The sequence below is a fragment of the Crotalus tigris genome, unplaced genomic scaffold (genome assembly GCF_016545835.1).
Source record: "Crotalus tigris isolate CLP2741 ecotype Arizona unplaced genomic scaffold, ASM1654583v1 scf7180000024422.289953, whole genome shotgun sequence".
Classification (NCBI taxonomy): Eukaryota; Metazoa; Chordata; class Lepidosauria; order Squamata; family Viperidae; genus Crotalus; species Crotalus tigris.
This window is the reverse complement of record NW_024100589.1, coordinates 243,548-270,394: the sequence shown is the minus strand read 5'-3', so window position 1 is coordinate 270,394 and position 26,847 is coordinate 243,548. Positions and strand designations below refer to the sequence as shown.

Sequence of the window (26,847 nt, the reverse complement as noted above, 5' to 3'; positions counted from 1 at the left end):
GATATTTTGTTAACCCCAAATAGGGTTGTGTTTCCATGTTTTGGACTGATGAACAATTTGTATTTGCTATTTTGTTTTAAAATATTTTCAGTATTGCGTATTTCTAAGAGTTATTAAGGAGCTGGGTAACCTTAGTAATGTAACATAAATAACATAACATAACATAACATAACATAACATAATAAATAAATAAATAGTGTCTCACTCTTTCTCCAATATATGCTATGTGTCAACGCTGCAAATATTGTATATTCTTGCTTTTGACAATATGCACAATTGTCTGGTAAATATGGGGTTAATAAAGAGCAGAAGGGGCGTTGGGGGTAAAGCCCGAGAAAGAAAGAGGAAGAAAACATTTGACCTTCACATTAATTGGATAGTGTGAGATATGATGGCTAATTTAGGGAGGGAACACGCTGATAATTTAACTGCTCAGAGGAAGAGAACTTAGATCCTAGCATCCCTCCGTTGTGCCTGTGCCGACATTTTGTAACAATAAAAGACTTATAGGAAAATCAATGCCTGGAAGTTCTTTGGAATGTTTCATTAGCCAGAACCACAACACTATGTTCATTTGCACCATTGTACTCTTTTTCTAAATCATTTCCCCAGAGTAATGTATCTTTAAACACTGTCTTTGAGAAATATCTATTTCTAGAGCCATTTTCTGAAGTTTCTTCATTTTACAGTGGACCAATGGAAGGCGAGGTGAAGAGAATTTAATACATAGGTTTGAAATTCCAAAAGTCAAATGGAAGGACATTCCATTCCATTCCAGTCACATGGAAGGATATTCCATTCAGACTGTATATACTCTGCATAATTCTTCCTGAAATCTATGTGTTTGGACAACAAAACTAGGATATCTATGTCCAGGCTAAAGAGCCATATTTGGAACTTTAGTGATTTCTCAAAAAAGGGACCATCATGTTCAGGTCACGTGTATTAACTTTGTGCTTTCTTGTAAAATCTATTTTTTCATTTTTTTAAAAAAAAGTTTACTTCTCTTTTTTTGATATTGTATATTCCATACAGTATAATATAGTGATTCAGGTGTTGAATTTGGAATGGGATTCCAGATTCATAGCCAATCCTTATGCATTTAGACCAAAAAACCCACTCAATCCAATCTCCGTCACTAAAGTGCTATTGTGGGAAAAATAGAGACAATCCAGGATAGAAATTGAATAAACCCAGACAATCTTGTGGACCCTGCTCAAGCAATGCTTATGACCTGGATGGAAGGGAGGGAACTGCCAATGATCTTTTCAGTCATCCTCACCACTCTCTGCACCACCTTCCTGTCTGAAGCAGTGATGCTTCCAGTGTGATGCCGTGTGACAGGATGCTCTCAATTGTCCCTCTGTAGAAAGTGGTAAGGACAGGGGAAGGAAAATGAGCTTTTCTCATGTGATGCAGAAAGAGCCGAGGTGGCGCAGCAGTTAGAGTGCAGTACTGCAGGCCACTTTAGCTGACTGTGTTCAGCAGGTCAGCGGTTCAAATCTCACCGGCTCAAGGTTGACTCAGCCTTCCATCCTTCCGAGGTAGGTAAAATGAGGACCCAGATTGTTGGGGGCAATATAAAATATATATATACATTGCTTACTGGTGTACACCGCTTAGAGAGTGCTTGCACTTAAAGCGGTATATAAGTCTCATAAATAAATAAATAAATAAATAAATAAAATGCAGGCGCTGCTGTGCCTGCTTCACCAGTGTCTTGCTGTTGAGTGACCAAGCCAGCCTACTTGTTAACTGCACACCCAGGAATTTGATACTGGTAACCGTCTCCACAGGTGAATCATTAATGCACCGAGAAGTGTGGCTGTGCCTGCCAATGCCTCTTTGGTTTTTTTCCCAGTATTTAAAACTAGGTTGTTTTCCTTATACCAGTTCACCAAACCCTCAACCTCCTTGTGGTAAGCCAACAGAGCACCCAGGACTTCTCAAATCTAGCAAAGAAAGAAAGTTATCCCTCATTCTTCTCTATCTTGTCTTATTATCACTACTCAAATTTTATAACTGCAGCAATAGCTATGTGGATTTTATGACAGGAACAAATGGAACATAGAAATCTGTTGGAATTGGTGTCAAAGAAAGACGAATGGAAAAGTCCAACGTTGATACTTGAAAGCACATTCTTCTTATGTGGCCCAAGCTTCCATGTGTAAGGGAAATCTGCAGATCTGGGAGACCTAAGGCACCAGAGAGCAGAACAAGAAGTAATGGGTAGATCAACAAAGAGATAGAACTAGAAGTAAGAACATTGAGAACAATTGATCAATGGAATAGCTTGCCATTTGGAGTTGTGGGTGCTCCATCAGTGGAGGTTTTCAAAAATAGACTGGACAACCATTCTCCTGGGATGGTATAAGGCTCCTGCTTTGAGCAGGGGTTGGACTTCAAGATCTCTGACGTCCCTTCTATCCCTGTGATTTTAGGACCTTAAAGATTTACACGTATAGATCTTTCCGTAGGAGAAAGCTTGACTGGACCAGCAGTAAAAATAAAAACAATCAAGTTTTATGTTTAAAAAAACCCATGGAAACTCAAATAACTTTATTCTTAGATTTTGACCAGCCTATGTATAATATATAATTAATATGTTAGTTGACTCAGTCAGAGAAATTTCTCACTCAGAGAAATTTAAAGCAACGTAGAAAGATACAAGAACAGTTTAAACAGCTAAATCTAACTTTTCTAAATTTTCGTATTTTATATTATAAGCTAATAAAAAACATTGTAATAAATTGGGAAATTTGATAGAACAATTTAAACAGGCTAAATCTAGCTAACAACCAGCAAATCTAAACACCTACATTAAAAAAAATCAATACAAAAACAGACATTGGAGGATTATATATTAACCTGTCTTATGACCAGATGAAAACTTTCTGCATAACTTTCCTAAAGGACAATACATTTAGGACCATATGGACTTTGTGGGCAAGGCTAGTCTAAAGGGAGAGGTAGCCATAGACAAGGACCATCTCCAGGATCCTGAAATATATATCATTGATAGGACCTATCAGATATGGTAACCTAGTCAGGCATAAACAATAGAGGAAGAGGCAATCTGACAGATATATAGATATATAGACAGATATATAGATCCTGAAGGATGAAGTTCTATGGAGATTCTTAGTCATCCAGGTTATGGTTGTCCCAAAAGTGTTTTTGAGAAAAGGCAACAGGACTTTCTTGGTTTTTTTCCTCAAAAACATTTCACTTCTGAACCAAGAACTGAAGAATTGAACTGAAGAAATTTCTTGGATGAGAAGTGAGATGTTTTCAAGAGGAAAAAAAAAAAAAAACTAAGAAAGTCCAGTTGCTTTTGAAAAAAAAAAAAGACCTTTGGAACTGAACTATGAAGAGTTTTATAGGTGACAACCAACATCTTGAATTGAAAGCCAACTGGTAACCCACACCACAAGATGACCATTAATTTAACCAAAATACCATTTTTGCAATGAAATCTACTATAGTAACTTAGATGAAGTTTATTTAAGGGACCATAAGCCAGGAATATTCCACCCAATCTAATTCTAGTTTATGATGTCCCACCAGCTATAGAACTGGACCTCATAAGAACAAGGGGAAGAATTTGATATCAACAGAGTCATAAATGTTCCTGATTCCTCAAACAATGTTCCCTTCTACCCTCAACACTATGAGATAATAATAATAATAATAATAATAATAATAATAATAATAATAATAATAATAATAATAATAATAATAAAAAAAAACTGGAGAAGATAACAAAATACAAAGACCTACAAATAGAAATAGAATTACTGTGCCAAAGGCAAGCAAGGGTAGTACCAATAGTAATAGGCGCCTTGGGTGCAATCCCAAAACGGGCTGGAGCACCACTTGAACACCATTGGCATTGACAAATTCACCATTAGTCAATTGCAAAAGGCAGTCTTAGTAGGAACAGCTTCCATCCTGAAATGATATCTGTAATACCATCAATTCAAACATCCATATCTGCCTATCCCAGATCCCTGGTAAGGACTCAATAGGTAGACAAAAATGTCAAATCCAGTCTGAACATCTGGCTGACTGTGCAATGATTAATAATAATAATAATAATAATAATAATAATAATAATAATAATAGTAATAATAATAATAGCATTTGAAAAACATTGAAAGAAAATGTGATAACAACTTGACATGGGCATGGCTTAAGATGAGAACCATTAAGAAAGAAACGAATGAGTGGAGAGGCTATTTCTGGAATAAGAAATATTTCTCTGAGGGCTTAATGAGAATTTTTGTATTCTGTTAGGCAGCAAGAAATATTGCATATTTTAACAAGACATGTTGGTGGTTCTGTAAAGTACAAGGAGGACCTCTTGTGGTTGAAAGAAGTAAAAAAAAAGGCAATGTAAATAAATGAACTTAATAAAATGCCATCTCTGAACATGGACTTTCTATTGATAGATCCCATGGTCAATGTGTCCGGTACCATAATGTTTTTTTTAAGGGAATCATCACTTGTGCAAATTCTATGTTGTTTGGACTCAGTGAAGGGACTAAAACCAGGAATTATTTAATATAAGTAGAGAAATCTGACATACTGCAGTTAAACCTTGGACTTCTTAAGTATGGATTTTTATGGCATTTTGAAAAATGACAGAACATTAACCCATCCTGTTTTTTTTCCCTACACATTTTGCTTCCTCTATTAAGATAAATAATTCCAGTAAGAAAAACAAAAACAGTTGAGATTGACAGGAAAAAATAAATAAATAAATAAATAAATAAATAAATAAAGAGGAAGGAAGGAAGGAAGGAAGGAAGGAAGGAGGGAGGGAGGGAGGGAGGGAGGGAGGGAGGGAGGGAGGGAGGGAGAGAGAGAGAGGGAGAGACAGTTTTAGGTGTTCTGTTGTCTTCCAAAACGCTCCAAGAATTATAGTTCTTAGCGACTCTAATCAACTAACAATAGTGAATATTTAATTAACCAACATCTGGAGGGCCACATGTTCTCTGTCCTTATATTTGGTGAAAAAAAGAACTAATATAATATTGCATGTTAACCGCTTGATGGCAGCCAAAGCTTAAGAAAAGAAATGGGAGAAAAAGAAACCCTTTTATAACTTATGAAAAACCACAGCAAGTATCAGAATTACTTATTGGGCTATATTTATTTTTTTACCATTCTTGGTTTCAGTAAACTGTTGATGGGTTTCGTTCATCGGTGGTTGGCTTGCTGTTTCAGTTCAATACTCTTGGTGGCGTTCTTGCACTGTGCAAGACAGAACATTGGAGGCAGAAAGAGAAAAAAGTGACTTTTGACCCATGGAAGAAAGCAGGTTTCTATTGCCAATAGAAAGAGAAGACGAGAAATGAAAGTTATGGGAAGCTCACTCAAGGGTGGTGCATGAAACTCAGGTTCTTTGTAAAGCTTTCAAACCAAATGAATTTAGAACCCAACTATATTTTATAAGGTCATGTTAGTTATTTGGAAGCATTAGAATAGAACAGAATAAGAAATAAGAATAGAATAAGAAATAAGAATAGAATAGAATAGAATAGAATAGAATAGAATAGAATAAGAAATAAGAATAGAATAAGAAATTAGATTAGAATAGAATAGAATAGAATAGAATAGAGCTGGAAGGGACCCTGGAGGTCTTCTAGTCCAGCCCCCTGCTCAGGCAGGAGAACCTATATGATCTCAGACAAGTGACTGTCTAGTCCCTTCTTTAAAATCTCCAGTGATGGAGCGCCCACAATTTCTGGAGGCAAGCTGTTAAAAGGACATTAAAAGGATACACAAAAATCTCTTTTAAATGTTTCTTCTAAGAATAAGGATAAGGCCACGTAGGAGGACTCAGATCCTAAAATAATCAGCTTTTAAATTGCAACCCAACCAGAAGCTGAGTTCTCCAGATGTTTGGGACTATAAGGACACCCACATATTTCTTTTCCCAGCCAGGGTTTGTTGTTCTCCATTTTTGTTCTTGTTGTTGTTTTTGGAGCAGCCACGTTGGTTTGTCTCATGACTGATGGCATCAGTGATCAAAGCATACCTGTAAAACATGCATTTGTAAAGCACCAGTGCAGGAAAAAAAAGAAGGCAGAAAGGGATGAGCCATTGAGTTCACCCAGTCCCAAGTATTGCCTTAGTGAAGGAATCCAAATTTTATATACAGACTTTTCCCCGATATTTCATGGGAATCTTTATTTCTCTGACTGAAATCCATGATTTCAGGTCCAGCACTCTGGAATGGGAAAGAACAAGCCATCTTCCGAATGGCATTCTTCTTCAAAGATGAAACATATCCTGGTCTTCTAGTTTCTCTCTATAGGACTTCATGACTTATCTCCTCATGGTCCTTCTCTGAATCTATTCTCTGTTCATTTGAATAGACTTTATAAAGTTTGCACCACAAAACTACAGCATGTGCTTGAGAAAATAAACTCTAACCAAAATCTGTGGTTTGAAATAAGCAGGGCGGTTTCAAATCTGATGTATCAGAAAGGAAATGTTCTTCAGAAAGTACTGCACAATTGAAACTTTCTTTGCGGCATCTCTCTAGTGAAACCATCTGGTGAATAAGTAACAGAAATCTGTTTGCAGAACTAGAGCCATAAGATCAACTTCTTCTGAGATCAGCTTTCAAATGTTGGAGGACTTAAAATAAGGAATTTTTAAAAATCCAACCATTCCATTTCACAGGATAAGTAATGAAACTTGATGGTGATCATTAGTGACTTATGTTCGTAGTATTATCAAAGTGATATAAATCCTTTTTTTCTCATTTTTTGGGGAATATGAGTAGTTGAATGTCCCTAGGTTGCTGAAGGGAAATAACATACATCACTAGGTCTTAAAATTCACCAAATGAAATGATTGTGAGTCCAAACATGGAAACCAGAATGAATTTAATTGAACAAATGAAAATATTCAGACATATAAATTGAGAGATAGATAAAGCCATGATAATAATAATAATAATAATAATAATAATAATAATAATAATAATAAAGTTTGAAGGGACCTTGGAGGTCATCTAGTCTAACTCCCTGCTCAGGCAGGAAACCCTATACCATTTTGGACAAATGGCTGTCCAGTCTCTTCTTAAAAACCTCTAGTGTTGGAGCATTCACCGCTTCTGGAGGCAGGTTGTTCCATTGGTTAATTGTTCTAACTGTCAGGAAGTTTCTCCTTAGTTCTAAGTTGCTTCTCTCCTTGATCAGTGATCATATTCAATGTCCAGATATAAATCTATAGTTGACCATTGACCAACCTAATAGCAGTCTATTAGTGCTTCCTTTTACTAGAACTTCTGGGAAGTTGAAAGCTAAGATACAGATTTATTTTGTGTGCCAGTTCTGCCCTTGTTTGGATTGGAAGGCCTTGCTAATACTCAGGAAGTGAGTATTAGCAAGGCCTTCCAATCCAAGCAAGGGCACAATTGGCACACAAAATAAATCTATATTTTAGCTTTAAATTTCTTAGAAAACCTAGTTGGATTACATCGATCAGTGGTAGGATTCAAGTATGTGAACAACCGGTTCTCTGTGTGGATGCCACTTCCAGAAGTCCATTCTGGGCCTGGGCAACAAAAAAGTAGCTACCAGTTCTGCCGAAGTGGTGCGAACCGGCTGAATCCCACCACTGACTTCAATGTCCCCTACATGGGATTGTCCTTGAAGATCACACAGAAGTTACAACTGATCCAGTATGTGATTGTCTGCATAGTGTTGGATGCTTATAGCTTCAGCTTTTTTACACTTCCACACCAAGCTACACTGGGCCCTGGTTTTCTTCTAGTGCAATTCAAAGCACGGGTAATCTATGTGGCACATAGTTAGATTATTTATGGGACTCCCTGTGCATATTTTCCCATCCTAACAGATCACATAAAGTAGGCACTTCTCTTAAATGTTGCCATCTTGCATGACCTAGGATACAACAAGTAATGTTTTGCACTGAACAAATGAAACTACTTTTCCTTTAACACTTTTTTTACATGTGCAATTATTCCATTCACTGGTCTTCTTCTGGTTTTAATGGCTCTAGAGATTAAAGAGGCTTAAACACAGATCTAAGCTCAATTACACTATAGTTGTATTTTGATAAATATAATTGAAATTCCTTCTCCTTCTCCTTCTCCTCCTCTCAGAAGGATAGGAGAGGTTGAGGGATAGATCTAAAAGAACAATAACATGAGAAGTTCTTCTCTTCTACCATAGTAATATTAAAAGAGATTACCATATATGCCAGTGTACAAGGCAACCCGGCGTATAAGATGACCCCCGTCTTTATCGCCGAGCCGCATTCCTAGAACGTCATCTTATACGGCAGAAACTACCAGTATTTCTGGCATATAAGACAACTCGGCATATAAGACGACCCCCGTCTTTGGCGCCGATTTCAGTGCTCGTGGAAGTCGCCTTATACGCCGGCATATACGGTATGTTTCCTTCCTGAAAAAGCAGTTCTGACCAGAACCAACTAGAGATAGGCAGGAACCAAGAAAAGAAGGGAATTTTCTGAAATGCAAATTGTTTTGTTCATTCTGGAGTATGTGAGAACATGCAAATGATCAATTGATTTCATCATTGTAAATAGGTCACCCTTACAACTTGAACCCAAGGCAAATACTGATCTGTTTCTCATCCTTCCCTCTGGTGCTTTGGTGAATAACCAAAGGGAAGAACGAGAAACAATGGTTGGAAACTGATCAAAGAGAGAGGCAACCAAGAATTAAGGAGAAACTTCCTGACAGTGAGGACAATTAACCAGTGGAACAGCTGGCCTCCAGAAATCATGGGTGCTCCATCACTGGAGATTTTAAAGAGGCTAGACAGCCACTTGTCTTAGATGGTATAGGTCAGGGGTCCCCAACCCCCAATCCATGGAGCAGGACTGGGCCACAGCATGCCAGCAACCAGTCTGCACAAACAAGGAAAGCCCCCATCCACACAAAAACAGCACACAAAAACATGCCCCTTACAGTCCGTGGAAAAAAAACGTCTCTCCACATAACCGGTCTCTGGTGCCCAAAAGGTTGGGGTCCTTGGGTATAGGTTCTCCTACATAAGTGGGGGGCTGGACTAGAACACCTCCAATGTCTCTTCCAGTTCTCTTCTCTTCTCTTCTTTCCTCTCCTCTCCTCTCCTTTCCTATTCTACTCTACTCTACTCTGTTCTGTTCTGTTCTGTTCTGTTCTATTCTAAAGATGGGCTGGTTTCTTTATATTTACCCTTTTCTTCTATGTTTGCCTGGTGAGTAACAACTATAGGTATTGGGTAAATCAAACACAAACTAATATGGCATGGAACATCCCTACTACTGAAGAAGGAGAATCACAACCACTAATGATCAAACAAATTGTGTTTTCAGTATTAAATGTTAAATTATTATGTATAAGAGTATTTCCTGTTTTCCCTTTGAAATACATAATTTGGGGGCAGAATGGCAGATGGCTGTGATAAGATTAACCTTCCCGAATCCTTCAGTCTTTGCTTGGATTTCACCATTTTAATTCTGAACTATCTTAAAGAATCTATACATCTATAACGTCTGTGAAATTCTGAATTCAGATTCCATACTTCTCAATTGAAACTTATATTTATCATTGTAATGGCTACAGCCTTCCTGATTCAGTGATAAAAGTCATAGAAGCCTGTGTAGGAATGTGGGGAGACATCTTTTATCTCATATCCCAAAATCTTTTCCAATATACAGTAGCCTATTAAAAAAAATGGGTCAGCATATGGAATTAATATATCCCATGGGGGGCATGGAATATAACAAGTAATAGGAGAAATTATAGCTATTTTTGCCATCAAAAATCAACATTAGAAAGACCTTTTTTCTGTACTAATATGAGAAAAAAACCTATATAAGTAGAGAGAGAGTTATAGAATTCAAATAAGAGGGGGAAGAATATTTCTGAAATGCAAACTAATTTACATGTCATGGGTTATATAGGAATTAGATGCCAAACTTTCCAATTGTTCAAATAGCTGACCTTAAGTCCCTAAATTCAAAGGAAAAATACACTTGAAATTATGAAATACATCAATTATATTAGCCTTACCATTTTGCTCTTCCTGGCTGGTGAGTAACCATGTTTCATTTTTGTCAGTTTAATATATTTCCGAATAAATATCACAATTCCTTTGTAATGAAATAAAAAATTGGAACTAAAATTGAAAATACAACAAAGGTCTTATCTCATCTCCAGTGTGTAGTTCTTCAAAATGAATATATATATATATATATATATATATATATATATATATATATATATATATATATATATATATATATGATTTTTTCCTCTCCCCAAATCTAAGGCTTCCTTTTCCTGTTTCTTCTTTTTCCATGACTTAAATATCTTTCCCTACAAAGATCTACTGCTGTGTAAATTTAACATGGAAAATTATTATTAATAGTGTTGTCCAGCCTTGGCAATTTCTACGTGTACAGACTTCAACTTCCAGAATTTTCAGCAATAGCCATACCCACTGGTGACCTCTGGGACTTGAAATCCCCACATCTGGAAGATGCTAAAGTTTGGAAATAGTTGTCCATGAGATTTTTCATATTGTATTAAATCTTAGAGTGATATGGAACATATGCACAGAATATGAATGTCCTTATGTTGTTCTTTTTTAACAGGTGTTTCTGCCACTGTTACTTTGACCCAGCCACCTGAAGCATTTGCACTTCCAGGGAGATCCATTACTCTAACTTGTAAAGTATCAGGATACAATATCAATGATCACCATTTGTACTGGGTTCGTCAATCTAATGGCAAAGAGCTTGTCTTTATCACAGCCTTCAAGACTGGACATACCACATACACTGCCAATGAATTTAAGGGCCGTGTTACCCCTTCCACCCAAGGTTCAACAGCACAGCTAAGGATAGATGCTCTAAAAGTAGATGATACTGCCATCTACTACTGCACAAGAAACACAGTGACTGAATTTGGGACTGTTGCTGCCCAATATGTTGTAGGAGACCCAAAATGTCTTCTTGATGGGTTTTCCTCTCCTCTTTCCATGGTTTAGTTTCACTTCCTCATTTGAAGAGAGTTGGAGTCAGCCAAACACTCTCTAAATTTCCTTCTTTTCACATCTGGGTACAAAAAGAAGCGGATATTTTTGCCACCCACTTGCTTCATCAGCCATGCTGAGTTGAAAACCCAGTGGTTAACTTCCTCATATCTACCAGGTCAAAAATTGTTTTGGAGCTTCCACAATACAGATAGGAAATAGGTGGGAATTCTTTTGAGTGCGTTGTAGTCACTGGCCAGAAGGCCAAAGATTGATTCCTCTTGGATTTGATCATGTGATCTCCCATTGAGTCCCATTGCCTCTGTAAGTTGCAACTGAATGAATATCAATGGTACCAATAGAAGAGAATCTTTGTAGCTTAGGGTTGAACTGCAGAGTCGTTGGTATTATCTGAGTTTGGTTGTTATCTTGCAGACATTTCGTTATCCAACAAGGTAAGATCTTTAGGGACAGGATTTTGGAGAACTAAGGATTGTTGATTAGTTGTGGAATGCACAGTTGCCAGTTCCACATTCTCCTAAAAAAAAAAAAAAAAGAATAAGACCTCTTTCCCCAATTGTAGCTCTAGGATAAGGACCTTCAATGCATAAAATGTAGGAGATACCTTAGGCAGTTACATATAAAAAACATGAACATGGTTTTTTATGTGTATCTGCTTTTTATGTGTATCTGTTTTTAGGCAGATACACATAAAAAAACATGAACAAGCATGCATCTATGAAACAACTCATTATCTCAAGCAGGATAACTATAACACAGTTTCATGGAGCATTCATACATCCATATAAATTGACACCAAATAGATGAGGGATCCTTGGTGTTCTCTGAGCTTGCTTATTTCTTGCAGACATTTCATTACCCAAACTAGGTAACATCATCAGTGCTAGTACAAACAGATGACATGCTACTGATCTATATTACAGCAATCAGAGGACAAAAGAATGGAGTTCTACTTAGGACAAGGAGTTGACGGAATGCAAAACATGTAAAGAGCCATTAGGAATTCTTCTTTATTTTTGCTATTGCTTTCCACAGAGCTGTTTTGAAATCACTGTTTCGGATTGTGTAGATGAAAGGGTTTAACATGGGAATGAAACTCGTGTGGAAAAGAGACAATATTTTGTTAAGTTGGATATTCCCATGAGTTGAAGGTCTCAAGTACATAAACATAAGTACCATATAAAAAATGGTTACAACAGTGAGATGGGAGGCACAGGTGAAAAAGGCTTTGGAACGCCCAGTGGCAGAAGGGATCTGAATTATAGTGAATATAATGCGTGCATATGAAATCAGGGAAAATCCAAAGGAGCCCCACATGATAGTGGCACCATATATGAGTCCCACAAATTCAATTACAGTGGTGTCAGCACAAGCCAATTGCAAAACTGGACCAACATCACAAAAGAAATGATCAATCTTGTTGTGCCCACAATAAGGGTATGTCCACACTACGACCGACTGAGGAAATATGAGTCCAAACCCACCAATCCATGCCAGCAAAGACAGATTGAGACAGAGTCCACTAGTCATAATAGTTTGATAATGCAAAGGTTTGCAGATGGCCACATAGCGGTCAAAAGACATGATCGTGAGGGTCATGAACTCCACAGCTCCCATTGTGAAAACCATGAATCCTTGGACCATGCAGCAGGCAAAGCAGATGGTGTTTTTGCCAGAGAAGCTGTTGACCAACATCTTTGGCATCTCTGATGTTGTGGAAGAAATCTCAGCTATGGAGAAGTTGAGTAGGAAGAAATACATTGGAGTATGGAGCTTAGGTTCCATGGAAATCACTATGATGATTAAGGCATGTCCCATAAGTGAGAGAAGGTACATCAAAAGCAGGAGAGTATAAAATCCCAGATCCACTTTGTGTAGTTCAGAAAATCCCAGAAGAACAAATTCGGTAATAAATGTAGTATTTGACATCTTGTTCTTCCCTAAAACAATGACAGTAATTTATAGAAACATGATTCCTTGATAGTCAAAGTAGCTATAAATAACAAGGGATTGAAACAGGCATTAAGTTACACAGATTTGAATGGAATGGTTGAACTGAATTACTTTGCATAACATTCCATACTAGTTCTGAATTGTTTAAATGTCCCCTCCCTGTTCCAACTCATGCAGGTTTCATTAATTGGCTGAGATTTGGTAACCTCCATCATTCTGAGACAGCTGGTACCCACTGAATTTGAGAAGTAGAGAGAACTGAACTGAATTTGAGAACTAGAAAGAACTGATCTGAATTTGAGGACTAGAGAGAAGAAAAGAAAAACCACCCAGCTCATGTTTTCATAAGGATCTATTACCACTCAGTTTTTCTCTAGATCGTACGGATATGATTTCCTCTAAATTGTATGGATGATCATAAACAAAATCTTATAAGATACTGCTAAGGAATAATTAAGGAAACCATTGGTAGGTTTCATAAGAACTAAATTAATGTCTCCTCCATCCATATTAAACAAATTCACATACCACATTAATATTTGGATGTGTCTCTATTTGAGTATGTAGTTTAAGTTGAACATTATTCAGTTTAATGTTTAAAGGCTTATAAAAGAGATCTTTAAAAATGTTAAGGATAGGCAAAATCCAGCAGTACAACCCTTTGAAGGAAGGGTTATAGAAAGAAGACAACTATCCAACAAAACCTTTTCATGGATAAACTGGACAGCCACTTGTCTCAAAAAGTATAGAGTCTCCTGCTGGAATAGGGGGCTGGACTAGGAGACCTTCAAAGTTCTATTCTATTCTATTCTATTCTATTCTATTCTATTCTATTCTATTCTGTTCTGTTCTGTTCTGTTCTGTTCTGTTCTGTTCTGTTCTGTTCTGTTCTATTCTGCTTCAGATATAAAATGGTCTTGGATTTGCCTCCTATAATCTCCAATAGGATTGCTAAAATGGTCTACTCAAAATAATAATAATAATAATAATAATAATAATAATAATAATAATAATAATAATAATAAAGTTGGAAGAGACCTTGGAGGTCATCGAGTCCAACCCCCTGCTCAGGCAGGAAACCCTACACCATTTTGGACAAATGGCTGTCCAGTCTCTTCTTAAAAACTTCCAGTGTTGGAGCATTCACCGCTTCTGCAGGCAGGTTGTTCCACTGATTAATTGTTCTCACTGTCAGGAAGTTTCTCCTTAGTTCTAGGTTGCTTCTCTCCTTGATTAGTTTCCACCCGTTGCTTCTTGTCCTGCCTTCAGGCACTTTGGAGAATAGCTTGACTCCCTCTTCTTTGTGGCAACCCCTGAGATATTGGAATACTGCTATCCTGTCCCCCCTTGTCCTTCTCTTTGTTAAACTAGACATACCCAATTCCAGCAACCGTTCCTTATATGTTTTAGCCTCCAGTCCCCTAATCATCTTGTTGCTCTTCTCTGTACTCTGTACTCTTTCTAGGGTCTCAGCATCTTTTTTACATCGTGATGAACAAAACTGGATGCAGTAATCCAAGTGTGGCCTTACCAATAATAATAATAATGAAGCTGCTGAATTGGCCATCACCTCTTCTTCATGAAGCAAATGTAGATAGCCTCCCACAAACCACTGTTTGTGGAAAATTCATTCTCCCCCTTTTAGGTGGTAGCCCTCCCATCCTGTAAAGTGAAAATCTATCTTCTGAACATGGAGACGACAATCTGAGGACCTGAGCTTCAAACCAGTTTGTTGAAAACAGCTACATTCCCTTTCTCAAACTCAAGTTGATTAACGATTGTATTATTTAAAAGTAGAGAAAACATGAAGGCATGGATAAAGAACTTCTACTAAACCCCAATTTAATCAGATTTATTTTATTAACATTCCAACAATTCCATACCATAATATAAGTCTGAACAACTCAAAAACATCAGAGTGCTCCTGCATTAAAAATAAACCATTTTACATAGAATACATCATTGCCAAGTGACAAAATTAGAGCATTATTCCAGCATCAAATATATAGAAGAATTTCTTTTTTCAAAATACCTAAACATACAAATAATCTCTTCCACTAATCCAACATTAAAAATATCACCCAGGTACAATGCCAAACAAATTTCACAATAAAATCAAACAACATACCTTTTTAGCACCAACCACACTAATTCTGAGATAGTGTTCAGTAAATTTAATGTGGATATAGATTTTGTTCACTGAATTTGGGTAAAATTTTATTTTTCTTCTGACTTTCTTGAACATACCTCAAGGATTTCTCAGAAGGCTCAAAGGGTTACATGGATCTACCCAGGCCAATTTAAGAAAACTAATTAATCTTGAGAAGAATTATGTCTCTGTCTGTCTCAGTCTGACTCATTTCTCTTTCTCTCCTTAAACACACTCTCTCTCACGTACACACACAGAAACACACATACACAGACTTGTCTTTTTCTCTGTACTACCTCTACCTATAACATCTCTGCAGGTTTTGTGTCTATCTCTGCTTCTATCTATAGAGGCGGAGTACACTTTATATAATATTTCTTGATCACAATATATGTCTTCCCAATATGATATTTGAAAGTTGAGCCTTTGTTAACTAAATTCACAAAATAAATTTCTGTTTTGGTTGTTGTTGTTATGCAATGTATTATTCGCGTCTTTGGAAAGACCTAAAATTTGTTACAGCAGATCAGTAGGAAAGTCACAAAGGTGATATTCAAAAGGCAACTTGTTTTTCCTTAAATACATTTTGCTTCTCATCTAAAAGTCCAATTACCTTTGGGACAACCATGACCTGGATGACTGAGAATCTCCATAGACATCAGTAGGAGAGTATTATATTCCTGGGTCTAGTTCAGTGATGGCAAATCTTTTGGAGACCCAGTGCCCAAATTGCAACCCAAACCCCATTTATTTATTACTGGGTGCCAGGTGGGTGTGGCCATGGTGGGCGTGGCAGTATGGGTGGGTGGGGCCAGGGTGGCAGGGGCCAGTCCCCCACCATCTCCGGAGCACCGAACACGTGCCCACAGAGAGGGCTCTGAGTGCTGCCTCTGGCACGCATGCCAAAGGTTCGCCACCACTGGTCTAGTTCATTCATTTGTTCCATGATAAAGACTTCTATTCAAAGTATGGCAACAATGCAACTTACAAAAACTTTGCTGTGGATTAAGGACCCTGCAGGCTAATTGATGCTCATATAGCCTCTAACCCAGTGGTTCTCAACCTGTGGGTCAGGACCCCATTTGGGGTCGAACGACCATTTCATGGGGGTCGCCAAACAACGCAGTCTGCCATTTTTTCCCCTTTTCCTTAGCTGTGCTACTCCCTTTTATTCTATTGGCTTTTGAAAGCCAATAGAATAGACTCTCTTGAATAGAGTCTAATTCCATTGGCTTTCAAAAACCAATAGGAATTGTCCAGGCTGTCTCTGCTCTGCTGAGCCCGCCAAAAGTCCCATTCTGCAAACGGTGCTGCACCAGTTGAATAGTCCTCGACTTACGACCGGTTGGGGGTTGCGGCATTAAAAAGGTTGAGAACCACTGCTCTAACCCCAGGTGTCCATCTTCCCCTTTCCATCAGAAAAAGAGAATGTGGGATTCAGGAGGAAAGAGGCAATTATATAGGTTTTTTTCTCCCCCAGGCATTTGTGGCTGAAGGTCTTTAGAACCAGGAAAAATACTATACAGGTTTCTCAAATTTCTGAAAATTAAACAGGGGGTTGGACTAGAAGACCTCCAAAGGTCCCTTAGAATTCTGTTATTTTGTTAAGCCAAAGAGCATACATTTTTAGCACTTCTACAGCAGTTCTGAGATAAATTTCAGTACAATTAATGGGGATCTGATTTTTTTTTTCATTCTATTTTGGCAAGATTCTTTTTTTTCTTTTTCTTTTTTAACCATAGGACTTTCTTGTTGATATCTCAAGGATTTCTTAGGAGGTCCCTGAGCACCACATAGATCTCTGTGGGCCAATCTAAGAAAGCTAATCTTGGAAAGTTTTGTTCACTAAGTTATTGAAAGTTATATCCATATATGTCTGTGCCTTTAGGTAAGTTTCTGTGTATACACACGAACATATTCAGGATATAAATTTATATATGATATATTTCTCTATTAAGATAGCAGTTCTTTAGAAAAGTGTGAAATTTCACTTAGAGAAATAGACATTGAATTATCTGTTTTGAGAGGGATATTGTTTGCTGGCAGAACAGTACATCAATTTTCTAGATTTTTATTATTATTATTATTACTTTTCACTAACATCCCTCCCATTATCTGATTGATTTGATCTCATGATGGTCTCTTTTGAAGTCCTTGACTTTTATCAACTGGCAACATCCAAAAATTTTGGTTAACCATTCAGACATATATATTTTTTTTTTTTTTTTAAAAAAAATTATTTCCAGTCTGGCAATGAGGACATTTGCTCTAGCTAGGAAAGCATTGTGGCCGGAAGTGGGGAAATTACTTCTGATATGATGGCATCATTAAAAGATGTCTGTCTGTCTGTCTGTCTGTCTGTCTGTCTGTCTGTCTGTCTGTCTGTCTCTCTCTCTCTCTCTCTCTCTCTCTCTCTCTCTCTCTCTCTCTCTCTCTCTTTCTCTCTCTCATGTATCATCTATCTACCTATCATCTGTCTTTTTTTTTTGTAAAAGTTTTTATTGGTTTTTTTTCCCATACATTCAGTAATAATTTTTCAACAAATGTGCTGTCTGAGTTTACATCTGCTAATACATATTTAATTCCTAATCCTTTATTCCTTCTCTAGCCATCGATAAAATAAGTCCCAAGTTTGATAATATTCCGTTTCTATTTCTTTCAGTCTCATAGTCAGCCTATCCATCTCTGTGCATTCTAGTATTTTTTAAATTATTTCTTCATCTGATGGTATTCCTTCATTTTTCCAGTATTGCGCAAATGTAATTCTTGCCACTGTTGTGACATGCAAAATCAAATATATGCTAGTTATATGTTAGTTTTTTTGGCATTATACCTAATTAAAAAAAAGTTCAGATTTAAAATCTACATATTCTCCCAACATCTTTTCTAGCCAGTTTTTTCAATAACTCTTTACTTTGTTACAAGTCCACCAAACATGATAATAAGTGCCTGACTTATTTTTATATTTCCAACATCTATCTGACATGTTTTTGAACATTTTTGCTAGTCTTGCTGATGGCAAGTGCCATCTATAAAGCATTTTATATAAATTTTCTTTGTAGGAAATTGACATTGTCAGTTTGTAATTTCTTTCACAAAAATTTTGCCATTTTTCTAATTATATATTGTATCCAAAATTTTGCGGCCATCTTATCATTGTTTCTTTAACTTGTTCGCTTTCCATTTTCAAAGTTAATAAAATTATACATTTTCTTAATTAGTTTCTCGTCAGAAGTTAACAATGTCTTATAAAACACAGTTTATTCCTTATAAAATCCATAGTTTCACATCTTTATCATATCTAGCTTGCATTTGTAAATGTGCCCACCATGATAGATTGATACCCTGATTTTCCATTTCTTGTTTAGATTTTAAATTCCCTTCAGAGTTTAGAATATCTCTATATGTCCAGATTTTTTCATCTCTTTCTGTCTTCCTATCTTTCTTTCCATCTTTCTAACTTTTTATTCTATCTTTCTTTCTCTCCTCTCTCTCTTCTCTCTCTATCTGCCTATCATTTATTTCTTTTTTTTCAAGATTAAGCATTTATTTCCACTTCTGAAGATAGTCAAAGAATTAGGTGCATTATTAAATCTTTAAGAAAGCAAGCCTTGGTAGGATTGGGCACCCTATGATATTATTCATGGTGTGAGTTTGGATGTTGGTTTATTGTTATCTGTCATCACTGTGGATTCTGGCTAAAATAGTATTTGTTTGGAAGAATCAGGGTTCCAACCACAGCAACTTCATGTCCCTTTAATACTTTTCTAAATGGATAATTCCTCTGGGCAGGTGAGTCTATCATCTATTTCTATCTCCCTCTAATCCAGGGGTCTTCAAACTTGGCCCTCTTATGACTTGTGGACTTCAACTCCCAGAATTCCTCAGCCAGCATGTTTGGTTGAGGAATTCTTGGAGTTGAAGTCCACAAGTCATAAATGGCCAAGTTTGAAGACCCCTGCTCTAATCCCTATGATACCCAACATCTGAACTGATGGTGTATGGAGATTTAAATTCTACAAATCCAAATCCTCTCACTTTCCATGAGATGTAAAGAAAGGTAGATACTAACAGAAGTTGCATGCTCTTGGTTTTTTATAAAGCACAATGATGTAATCAGAAAAGGTATCTCCCTACTGTGTCCTTAAAACACCCCTTTTCTTACTTTTGTTTTCAGGATAACTCTGACACTTAAACTCCAAAAGTTTTCTGTAGGTAAGCACTGATATTTGGGGGGAGGTTGGGACATGAGACTATAATCTCCAGTCTTCAAGTTCCTATTCATCTACAGATCAGCTTTTACAATTCCTCAACTTGATTGCATCAAAACAAAATTTAACCATATAGCCCTGATCTTAGGTTCACAATAACCCAAGGCATGAAAAAAATGTCACACTGGGATATAGATTGGTATCTCAAAAAATCAATCAATCAATCAATCAATCAGAATAGAGCTGGAAGGGACTTTGGAGGTCTTCTAGTCCAATCTCCAGCTCAAACAGGAGACCCTATACAATTTGAGACAAGTGGCTATCCAGTCTCTTCTTAAAAACCTCCAGTGATGAAGCATCCACAACTTCTGAAGGCAAGCTGTTCCACTGGTTAATTGTTCTCCCGGTTGGGAAGTTTCTCCTTCATTAGTTAAATTTCCTTAACTAATGTCTCCTTGATTAGTTTTCATTCATTCTTTCTTGTTTTGCCTTTTGGTTCTTTGGAAAATAAGTTGACCCCTGTCTCTTGAATTAAGTAAATGGTCACTTCTTTTGGGGGGCAAGAATGTCCATTTGTTTCAGCGTATCTTTGAAGACTTCCTTTATTTTCCCGTTCTGAAGGGTATATATGAATGGGTTCAACAAAGGTGTTACCACAGTGTGAAGCAGGGCCACACCTTTGTAGAAGCCAAAGGAATAGATTTTCTCTAGTAGAAGGTACCAGAAAATGGAACATCCATAAAAAAAACCAAGGCCAAAATAATGTGAGAAACACAGATTGAAAATGCCTTTTGTCGGCCAGCTGAAGATGGAATGTGTAGGATGGTGGCAATGATGTAGATATAAGATACTGAGGTTAGGAAAAGTAAACACAGGACAATAAGAGCTATTGAGACATAGCTCAACCTTTTCAGTGTGGTTGTGTCCTTGCAGGACAGCCTGAGCACAGGAAGGATATCACAGTAGACGTGGTTAATAACATTGGACCACAGAAGGGTCCAATGTTATTAACCATTGTTAATAACATTGTTCAATGTTATTAACCTTCCTGAATCCTTCAGTCTTTGCTTGGATTTCATCATTTTAATTCTGAACTATCTTAAAGAATCTATACGTCTATAATGTTTGTGAAATTCTGAATTCAGATTCCATACTTCTCAATTGAAACCTACATTTATCATTGTAATGGCTACAGCCTTCCTGATTCAGTGACAAAAGTCATAGTAGCCTGTGTAGGAATGTGGGGACACATCTTTATCTCATATCCCAAAATCTTTTCCAATATACAGTAGCCTATTAAAAATGGGTCAGCATATGGAATTAATATATCGCATGGGGGGCATGGAATATAACAAGTAATGGGAGAAATTATAGCTTTCTAATCAACATTAGAAAGATCTATTTTCTGTACTAACATGAGAAAAAAGCTATATAAGTAGAGAGAGAGTTATAGAATTCAAATGAGAGGGGGAAGAATATTTCTGAAATGCAAACTAATTTACATGTCATGGGTTATATAGGAATTAGCTGCCAAACTTTCCAATTGTTCAAATAGCTGACCTTAAGTCCCTAAATTCGAAGGAAAAATACACTTGAAATTATGAAATACATCAATTATATTAGCCTTGCCATTTTGCTCTTCCTGGCTGGTGAGTAACCATGTTTCATTTTTGTCAGTTTAATATATTTCCAAATAAATATCACAATTCCTTTGTAATGAAATAAAAAAATTGGAACTAAAATTGAAAATACAACAAAGGTCTTATCTCATCTCCAGTGTGTAGTTCTTCAAAATGAATATATATATATATATATGACTTTTTCCTCTCCCCAAATCTAAGGCTTCCTTTTCCTGTTTCTTCTTTTTCCATGACTTAAATATCTTTCTCTACAAAGATCACTGCTACATCAATTTAACATGGAACATTATTATTAATAGTGTTGTCCAGCCTTGGCAATTTCTACGTGTACAGACTTCAACTTCCAGAATTTTCAGCAATAGCCATACCCACTGGTGACCTCTGGGACTTGAAATCCCCACATCTGGAAGATGCTAAAGTTTGGAAATAGTTGTCCATGAGATTTTTCATATTACATTAAATCTTAGAGTGATATGGAACATATGCACAGAATATGAATGTCCTTATGTTGTTCTTTTTTAACAGGTGTTTCTGCCACTGTTACTTTGACCCAGCCACCTGAAGCATTTGCATCTCCAGGGAGATTCATTACTCTGACTTGTAAAGTATTAGGATACAATATCAATGATCACCATTTGTACTGGGTTCGTCAATCTAATGGCAAAGAGCTTGTCTTTATCACAGCCTTCAGGACTGGATATACCACATACACTGCCAATGAATTTAAGGGCCGTGTTACCCCTTCCACCCAAGGTTCAACAGCACAGCTAAGGATAGATGCTCTAAAAGTAGAAGACACTGCCATCTACTACTGTGCAAGAAACACAGTGACTGAATTTGGGACTGTTGCTGCCCAATATGTTGTAGGAGACCCAAAATGTCTTCTTGATGGGTGTTCCTCTCCTCTTTCCATGGTTTAGTTTCACTTCCTCATTTGAAGAGAGTTGGAGTCAGCCAAATGTGGTCTAAATTTCCGTCTTTTCACATCTGGGTACAAAAAGAAGCGGATATTTCTGCCACCCACTTGCTTCATCAGCCATGCTGAGTTGAAAACCCAGTCGTTAACTTCCTTATATCTACCAGGTCAAAAATAGCACAGGAAGGATATCACAGTAGAAGTGGTTAATAACATTGGGACCACAGAAGGGGATCAGATAAAAGGGGATTGCAGAGAAAAGGACCGAAAAGAAAGCCCCTATCCAAGAGGCAGCAGCAAGCTCGAAGGTGAACCAACCACTCATGATGACAGAATATCTCAAGGGGTTACAGATGGCTACATAGCGATCAAAGGCCATAATAGCCACCAGAATGTAATCTAAAGTTCCCAAGAAAAAATAGAAATATATCTGGATCATGCAACCCATAAAGGAAATGACTTTTCGCTCTGTGATTATATTGAACATCATTTGGGGAATAATAACAATGGTGAAGCCAAGTCCTGAGAAGGAAAGGTTGGCCAGAAGCCAATACATGGGGGTGTGGAGTCGATGATCTTTCCACACGAAGAAGATAATCAGAACATTCCCACTTAATATTAATATGTAGAACACTGCTATGATCAGGAACACAGGAACCCTGAGTTTCTGGTTGCCAGGAAAACCTATGAAAATGAATTATTTCACCGTGCTGTAATTTTGAGACCTCATGCTTTCTTTTATTATTTCTAGTGCACTAGAATAAAAAAAAAGTTACATTAATTTGGCATCAGTTTGTTCAAAATCAAGAATAACAAGGTCATAATTTTTAAGATCAGGAAATTTGCCTTCTCTGGATTCAGTTATATCATGAGTCAAAACATTAAAAAAAAAATTTCCTCATTAAAACAGCATATTTAAGCCAAAGTACTACACAATAACAAGCAGATGAGCTAAGGTTAATGGTGAATCTAAGCATGCATTATTTAATATTTTCAATAAAATAATACCCATGTTGTAATAATTTCAGGAATCAATATATAACAGAATAACAGAACAACGGAGTTGGAAGGGACCTTGGAGATCAATGAAGCAATCAGAATAGAGCTGGAAGGGACCTTGAAGGTCTTCTAGTCCAACCCCCTGCACAGGCAGGAAACCTTATACCATTTCAGACAAATTGTTGTCCAATCTCTTCTTAAAATCCTCCAATATCGGAGCACCCACAACTTCTGGAGGCAAGTCGTTCCACTGACTAATTGTTCTGTTAGGAAATTTCTCCTTATTTCTAATTTGCTTCTCTCCTTGATTAATTTCCATCCATCACTTTTTGTCCTGCCTTTAGGTGCTTTGGAGAATAAGTCAACTACTTCTTCTTCTTTGTGGCAACCCCTTAGATATTAGAAGAGAGTCAAACTATTCTCCAAAGCATCTGAAGGCTCATCAATGGTATAGGGTTTCCTGCCTGAACAGGGGGCTGAACTAGATGACCTCCAAGGTACCTTCCAACTTTATCATCATCATCATCATCATCATCATTATTATTATTATTATTATTATTATTATTATTATATGGATGGAAATTAATCAAAGAGAGAAGCAACAGTTAGAACTGACAGTTACAACAATTAATCAGTGGAACAACTTGCCTCCAGAAGTTGTGGATGCTCCAACACTGGAGGTGTTTAAGAAGAGATTGGACAACCATTTGTCTGAAATGGTATAGGGTTTCCTGCCCGAGCAGGGGGTTGGACTAGAAGACCTCCAAGGTCCATTTCAACTCTGTCATCCTATCCTATCCTATCCTATCCTATCCTATCCTATCCTATCCTATCCTATCCTATTCTCACATCACCCCTAGTTCTTCTTTTCATTAAACTAGACATATTCAATTCCAGCAGCCGTTCCTTAGCCTCCAGTCCCCTAATCATCTTTGTTGCTCTTCTCTGTACTCTTTCTAGAATCTTAACATCTTTTTTTACATCGTACTTACACTGACCTTTTAGAGTTGGAATGAGTTTTTTTATGTCACAAATCAGATTTATCAATTCAGAGAAGAGACAAGATAATGGAGAACAAGGGTGGAATTACATCCTAATACTTTTTTGAGTGGTATGATTTATTTTCCTAATATATGATTTGATTGATAGTTCTTTCCTCTTTTCTCCTCCTCCTTTTTTTGTTTAATCATATTGTTTATAACAGGAAGAATGTTAAATATTCTTTCAGGTATATAAACATAATCGAGATTTTAGTGAGTTCTTCCCCACCCTTCACCCCCAGAAAATGGAAGCTATATAGGTATGGAGAATGTGGAAAATAAAAACAAAATAAAAGATCTTTGACTGTAGATGAATTCAACCAAGAGACATTCTAAGACTTATAGACTTATAAAGCTTTAAGATGAGATATACTATATACAGTCTATATGTAATAAATCTTGACAATATTGTTACAAAAAAGTATTAGGATGTAATACTAAGCAGAGTACAGCAGATAAATCCAGAGTAAAAAACAAAGGACTAGGACCTGTTTTAAGAGTGTGGTTCATTAGTGAATCTATGTGATAATGACTTTTAATATACGTACATACATACATACATACATACATACATACATATATATATAAATGGAATGAATAAAGCGCGTTCACCAGGAGAGTTTAAAGTTAAAATACTTTAATTAAAGTATTTTACTATATTAAAAGGTTGCCAAGCTTTCGTTGGGAAAACTTCCCAACATCTTCAGGGCTGAGAGACCGTTTCTAACAAGGTGATTCAAACGGGTTCCATAGACGTCTGCACGTGGTTCCTAGACTGTGCTAGCATTCCCTGCTGAACAGCTGATAGGTGGGAGGGGGGAATCAGAGTAAAGATTTCACTTTACTTTACTTTTTACTTTACTTTACTTTTCTTTACTCCGATTCCCCCCTCCCACCTATCAGCTGTTCAGCAGGGAATGCTAGCACAGTCTAGGAACCACGCACAGACGTCTATGGAACCCGTTTGAATCACCTTGTTAGAAACGGTCTCTCAGCCCTGAAGATGTTGGGGAGTTTTCCCAACGAAAGCTTGGCAACCTTTTAATATAGTAAAATACTTTAATTAAAGTATTTTAACTTTAAACTCTCCTGGTGAACGCGCTTTATTCATTCCATTTATAATTATGCCCGGGAGTCGCATTTTCACCATCATTATTGAATATATATATATATATATATATATATATATATATATATATATATATATATATTCAAAATAAATAAATAAAAGTGAGCACCAGGGAATTCCAAACTGTATAAAAGTTTAATAAAACCACCAAGCTTTCGTCAGCAACTGCTGACATCATCAGGGCTTAAAATGCTAGTTAGTGAGGACTTCCTCACTAACTCCTCGAAGCACAAAGCTGAAAACACCAGCCTGAAGATGACGAATGGGACTTTTTCGAAACGTCGCCAAGACACTTCCAATTTTACGTGGGAGAAAACCCGAATAACCAAAGACCTACATACAAACACCCGTGAAAACCTCAGAAAACACACACACACAGACACACACATACATACATACATACATACATACATGTCTTTAATAATTTTGAATATGGGAATCCCAGGTATGGACATTTAAAGTCAATCAGATAAAAATAAAGAGCTCTGGGATGTAAGATAAAAGTTTTTTTTTTTATTAACTGCTGAGCTTTCGTTAACAACCTGTTAACATCATCAGAGCAAAGGGCTAAATGAGAAGGGGGAGCATGTGCATAAATTTACATAACAGTTAAAAAACAGTTGAAGTGAGGCATGTGCACACATTGTGCCCAAGAAGCTCTTAAAAGCATAGAGCAGTCAGTCTCAAGACCATTTTAAAAGTCGCGCTTGTCAGCTGTTTGGCGTGTAGATCCAGCATGCCTTTTAGCCAGCCTCTTGGATTGTATAGATATATATACATACATACATACATACATATATATTAATGGCAATAATAAATTATTACAAGATCCCAAATTGAGCTGAAAATTATCATATGGGAATAGAAGTCAACTAATCAGTTAGGGACCTCTTCAGAGGTGATCTGGGGAATGTGGTTGGGGGTGAGCTAAGTCTATGGAAGGGCATAAAATAGAACTTGAAGAAATATAGACCTCACCACCAGTGAGGTCATCTGAAGTAGTTCCTAGGCAAAAGAACAAGAGTGTATCACCTCTCTATTCCACATGGAAAAGCCAATCAGGAATGTTTGGACTTTATTTTGCTACTTACAATGTGTCCCAATCCTTTGCAAAGTCAATGCCTTGGTGGTGCAGTGGTTAGAATGCAGTATTGCAGGCTAACTCACTGCTGGCTGCCAGAAGTTTGATTCTCACTGGGTCAAGGTGGACTCAGCCTTCCATCCTTCTGCGATTGGTAAAATGAGGACCCAGATTGATGGGGACAATATGTTGATTCTATAACCCACTTAGAGAGAGCTGTAAAGCACTGTGAATCAGAATATAAGTCTAAGTGCTATTGCTATTAATCTACTTAAATGCTGTTGTCTTAAATTTGGTTGCTCTCATCCAAGTTAAGCTAGTTACAGTGGTTCTCAACCTGTGGGTCGGGACCCCATTTGGGGTCGAACAACCATTTCACAGGGGTCGGCAAACAATGCAGTCTGCCATTTTTCCCCCTTTTCCTTAGCTGTGCTACTCCCTTTTATTCTATTGGCTTTTGAAATCCAATAGAATTAGACTCTCTTGAATAGAGTCTAATTCTATTGGCTTTCAAAAGCCAATAGGAATTGTCCAGGCTGTCTCTGCCCTGCTGAGCCTGCCAAAAGTCCCATTCTGCAAATGGTGCTGCACCAGTTGAGTAGTCCTTGACTTACGACCGGTTGAGTAGTCCTCGACCTACAACCGGTTGGGGGCCGCGGCATTAAAAAGGTTGAGAAC

At 37.1% G+C, this 26,847-nt stretch overlaps 1 protein-coding gene and 2 gene segments (V, D, J or C); 2 read left to right on the top strand and 1 right to left on the bottom strand.

Annotated features, from left to right (window-relative positions):
• Positions 1–9,707: 9,707 nt before the first annotated feature.
• Positions 9,708–11,839, top strand: LOC120302111. The segment is given in 4 exon segments: positions 9,708–10,086; positions 10,651–10,988; positions 11,466–11,485; positions 11,731–11,839. Coding segments are annotated over 4 exon segments (516 nt in total).
• Positions 11,840–12,047: 208 nt separating this feature from the next.
• Positions 12,048–15,813, bottom strand: LOC120302110 (olfactory receptor 6X1-like). The gene is made up of 2 exons (XM_039330018.1): positions 15,767–15,813; positions 12,048–12,991 (listed from the first exon to the last, which is right to left on the bottom strand). Exons 1-2 carry the CDS (start codon positions 15,810–15,812, stop codon positions 12,048–12,050), a joined length of 990 nt encoding a protein of 329 aa, XP_039185952.1. The 5' UTR covers position 15,813.
• A 5,080-nt stretch (positions 15,814–20,893) lies between these two features.
• LOC120302109 lies at positions 20,894–22,323 on the top strand. The segment is given in 3 exon segments: positions 20,894–21,013; positions 21,530–21,867; positions 22,099–22,323. Coding segments are annotated over 3 exon segments (612 nt in total).
• Positions 22,324–26,847: the final 4,524 nt, after the last annotated feature.

Excerpts from the sequence above, each read along its gene's own strand:
- LOC120302110 (XM_039330018.1), bottom strand. The coding sequence starts at position 15,812 with ATGTCTATGGAGATTCTCAGTCATCCAGGTCATGGTTGTCCCAAAG. Across the intron at positions 12,992-15,766 it reads AGGTCATGGTTGTCCCAAAG|GGAAGAACAAGATGTCAAAT; the intron begins GTAATTGGACTT and ends TCATTGTTTTAG.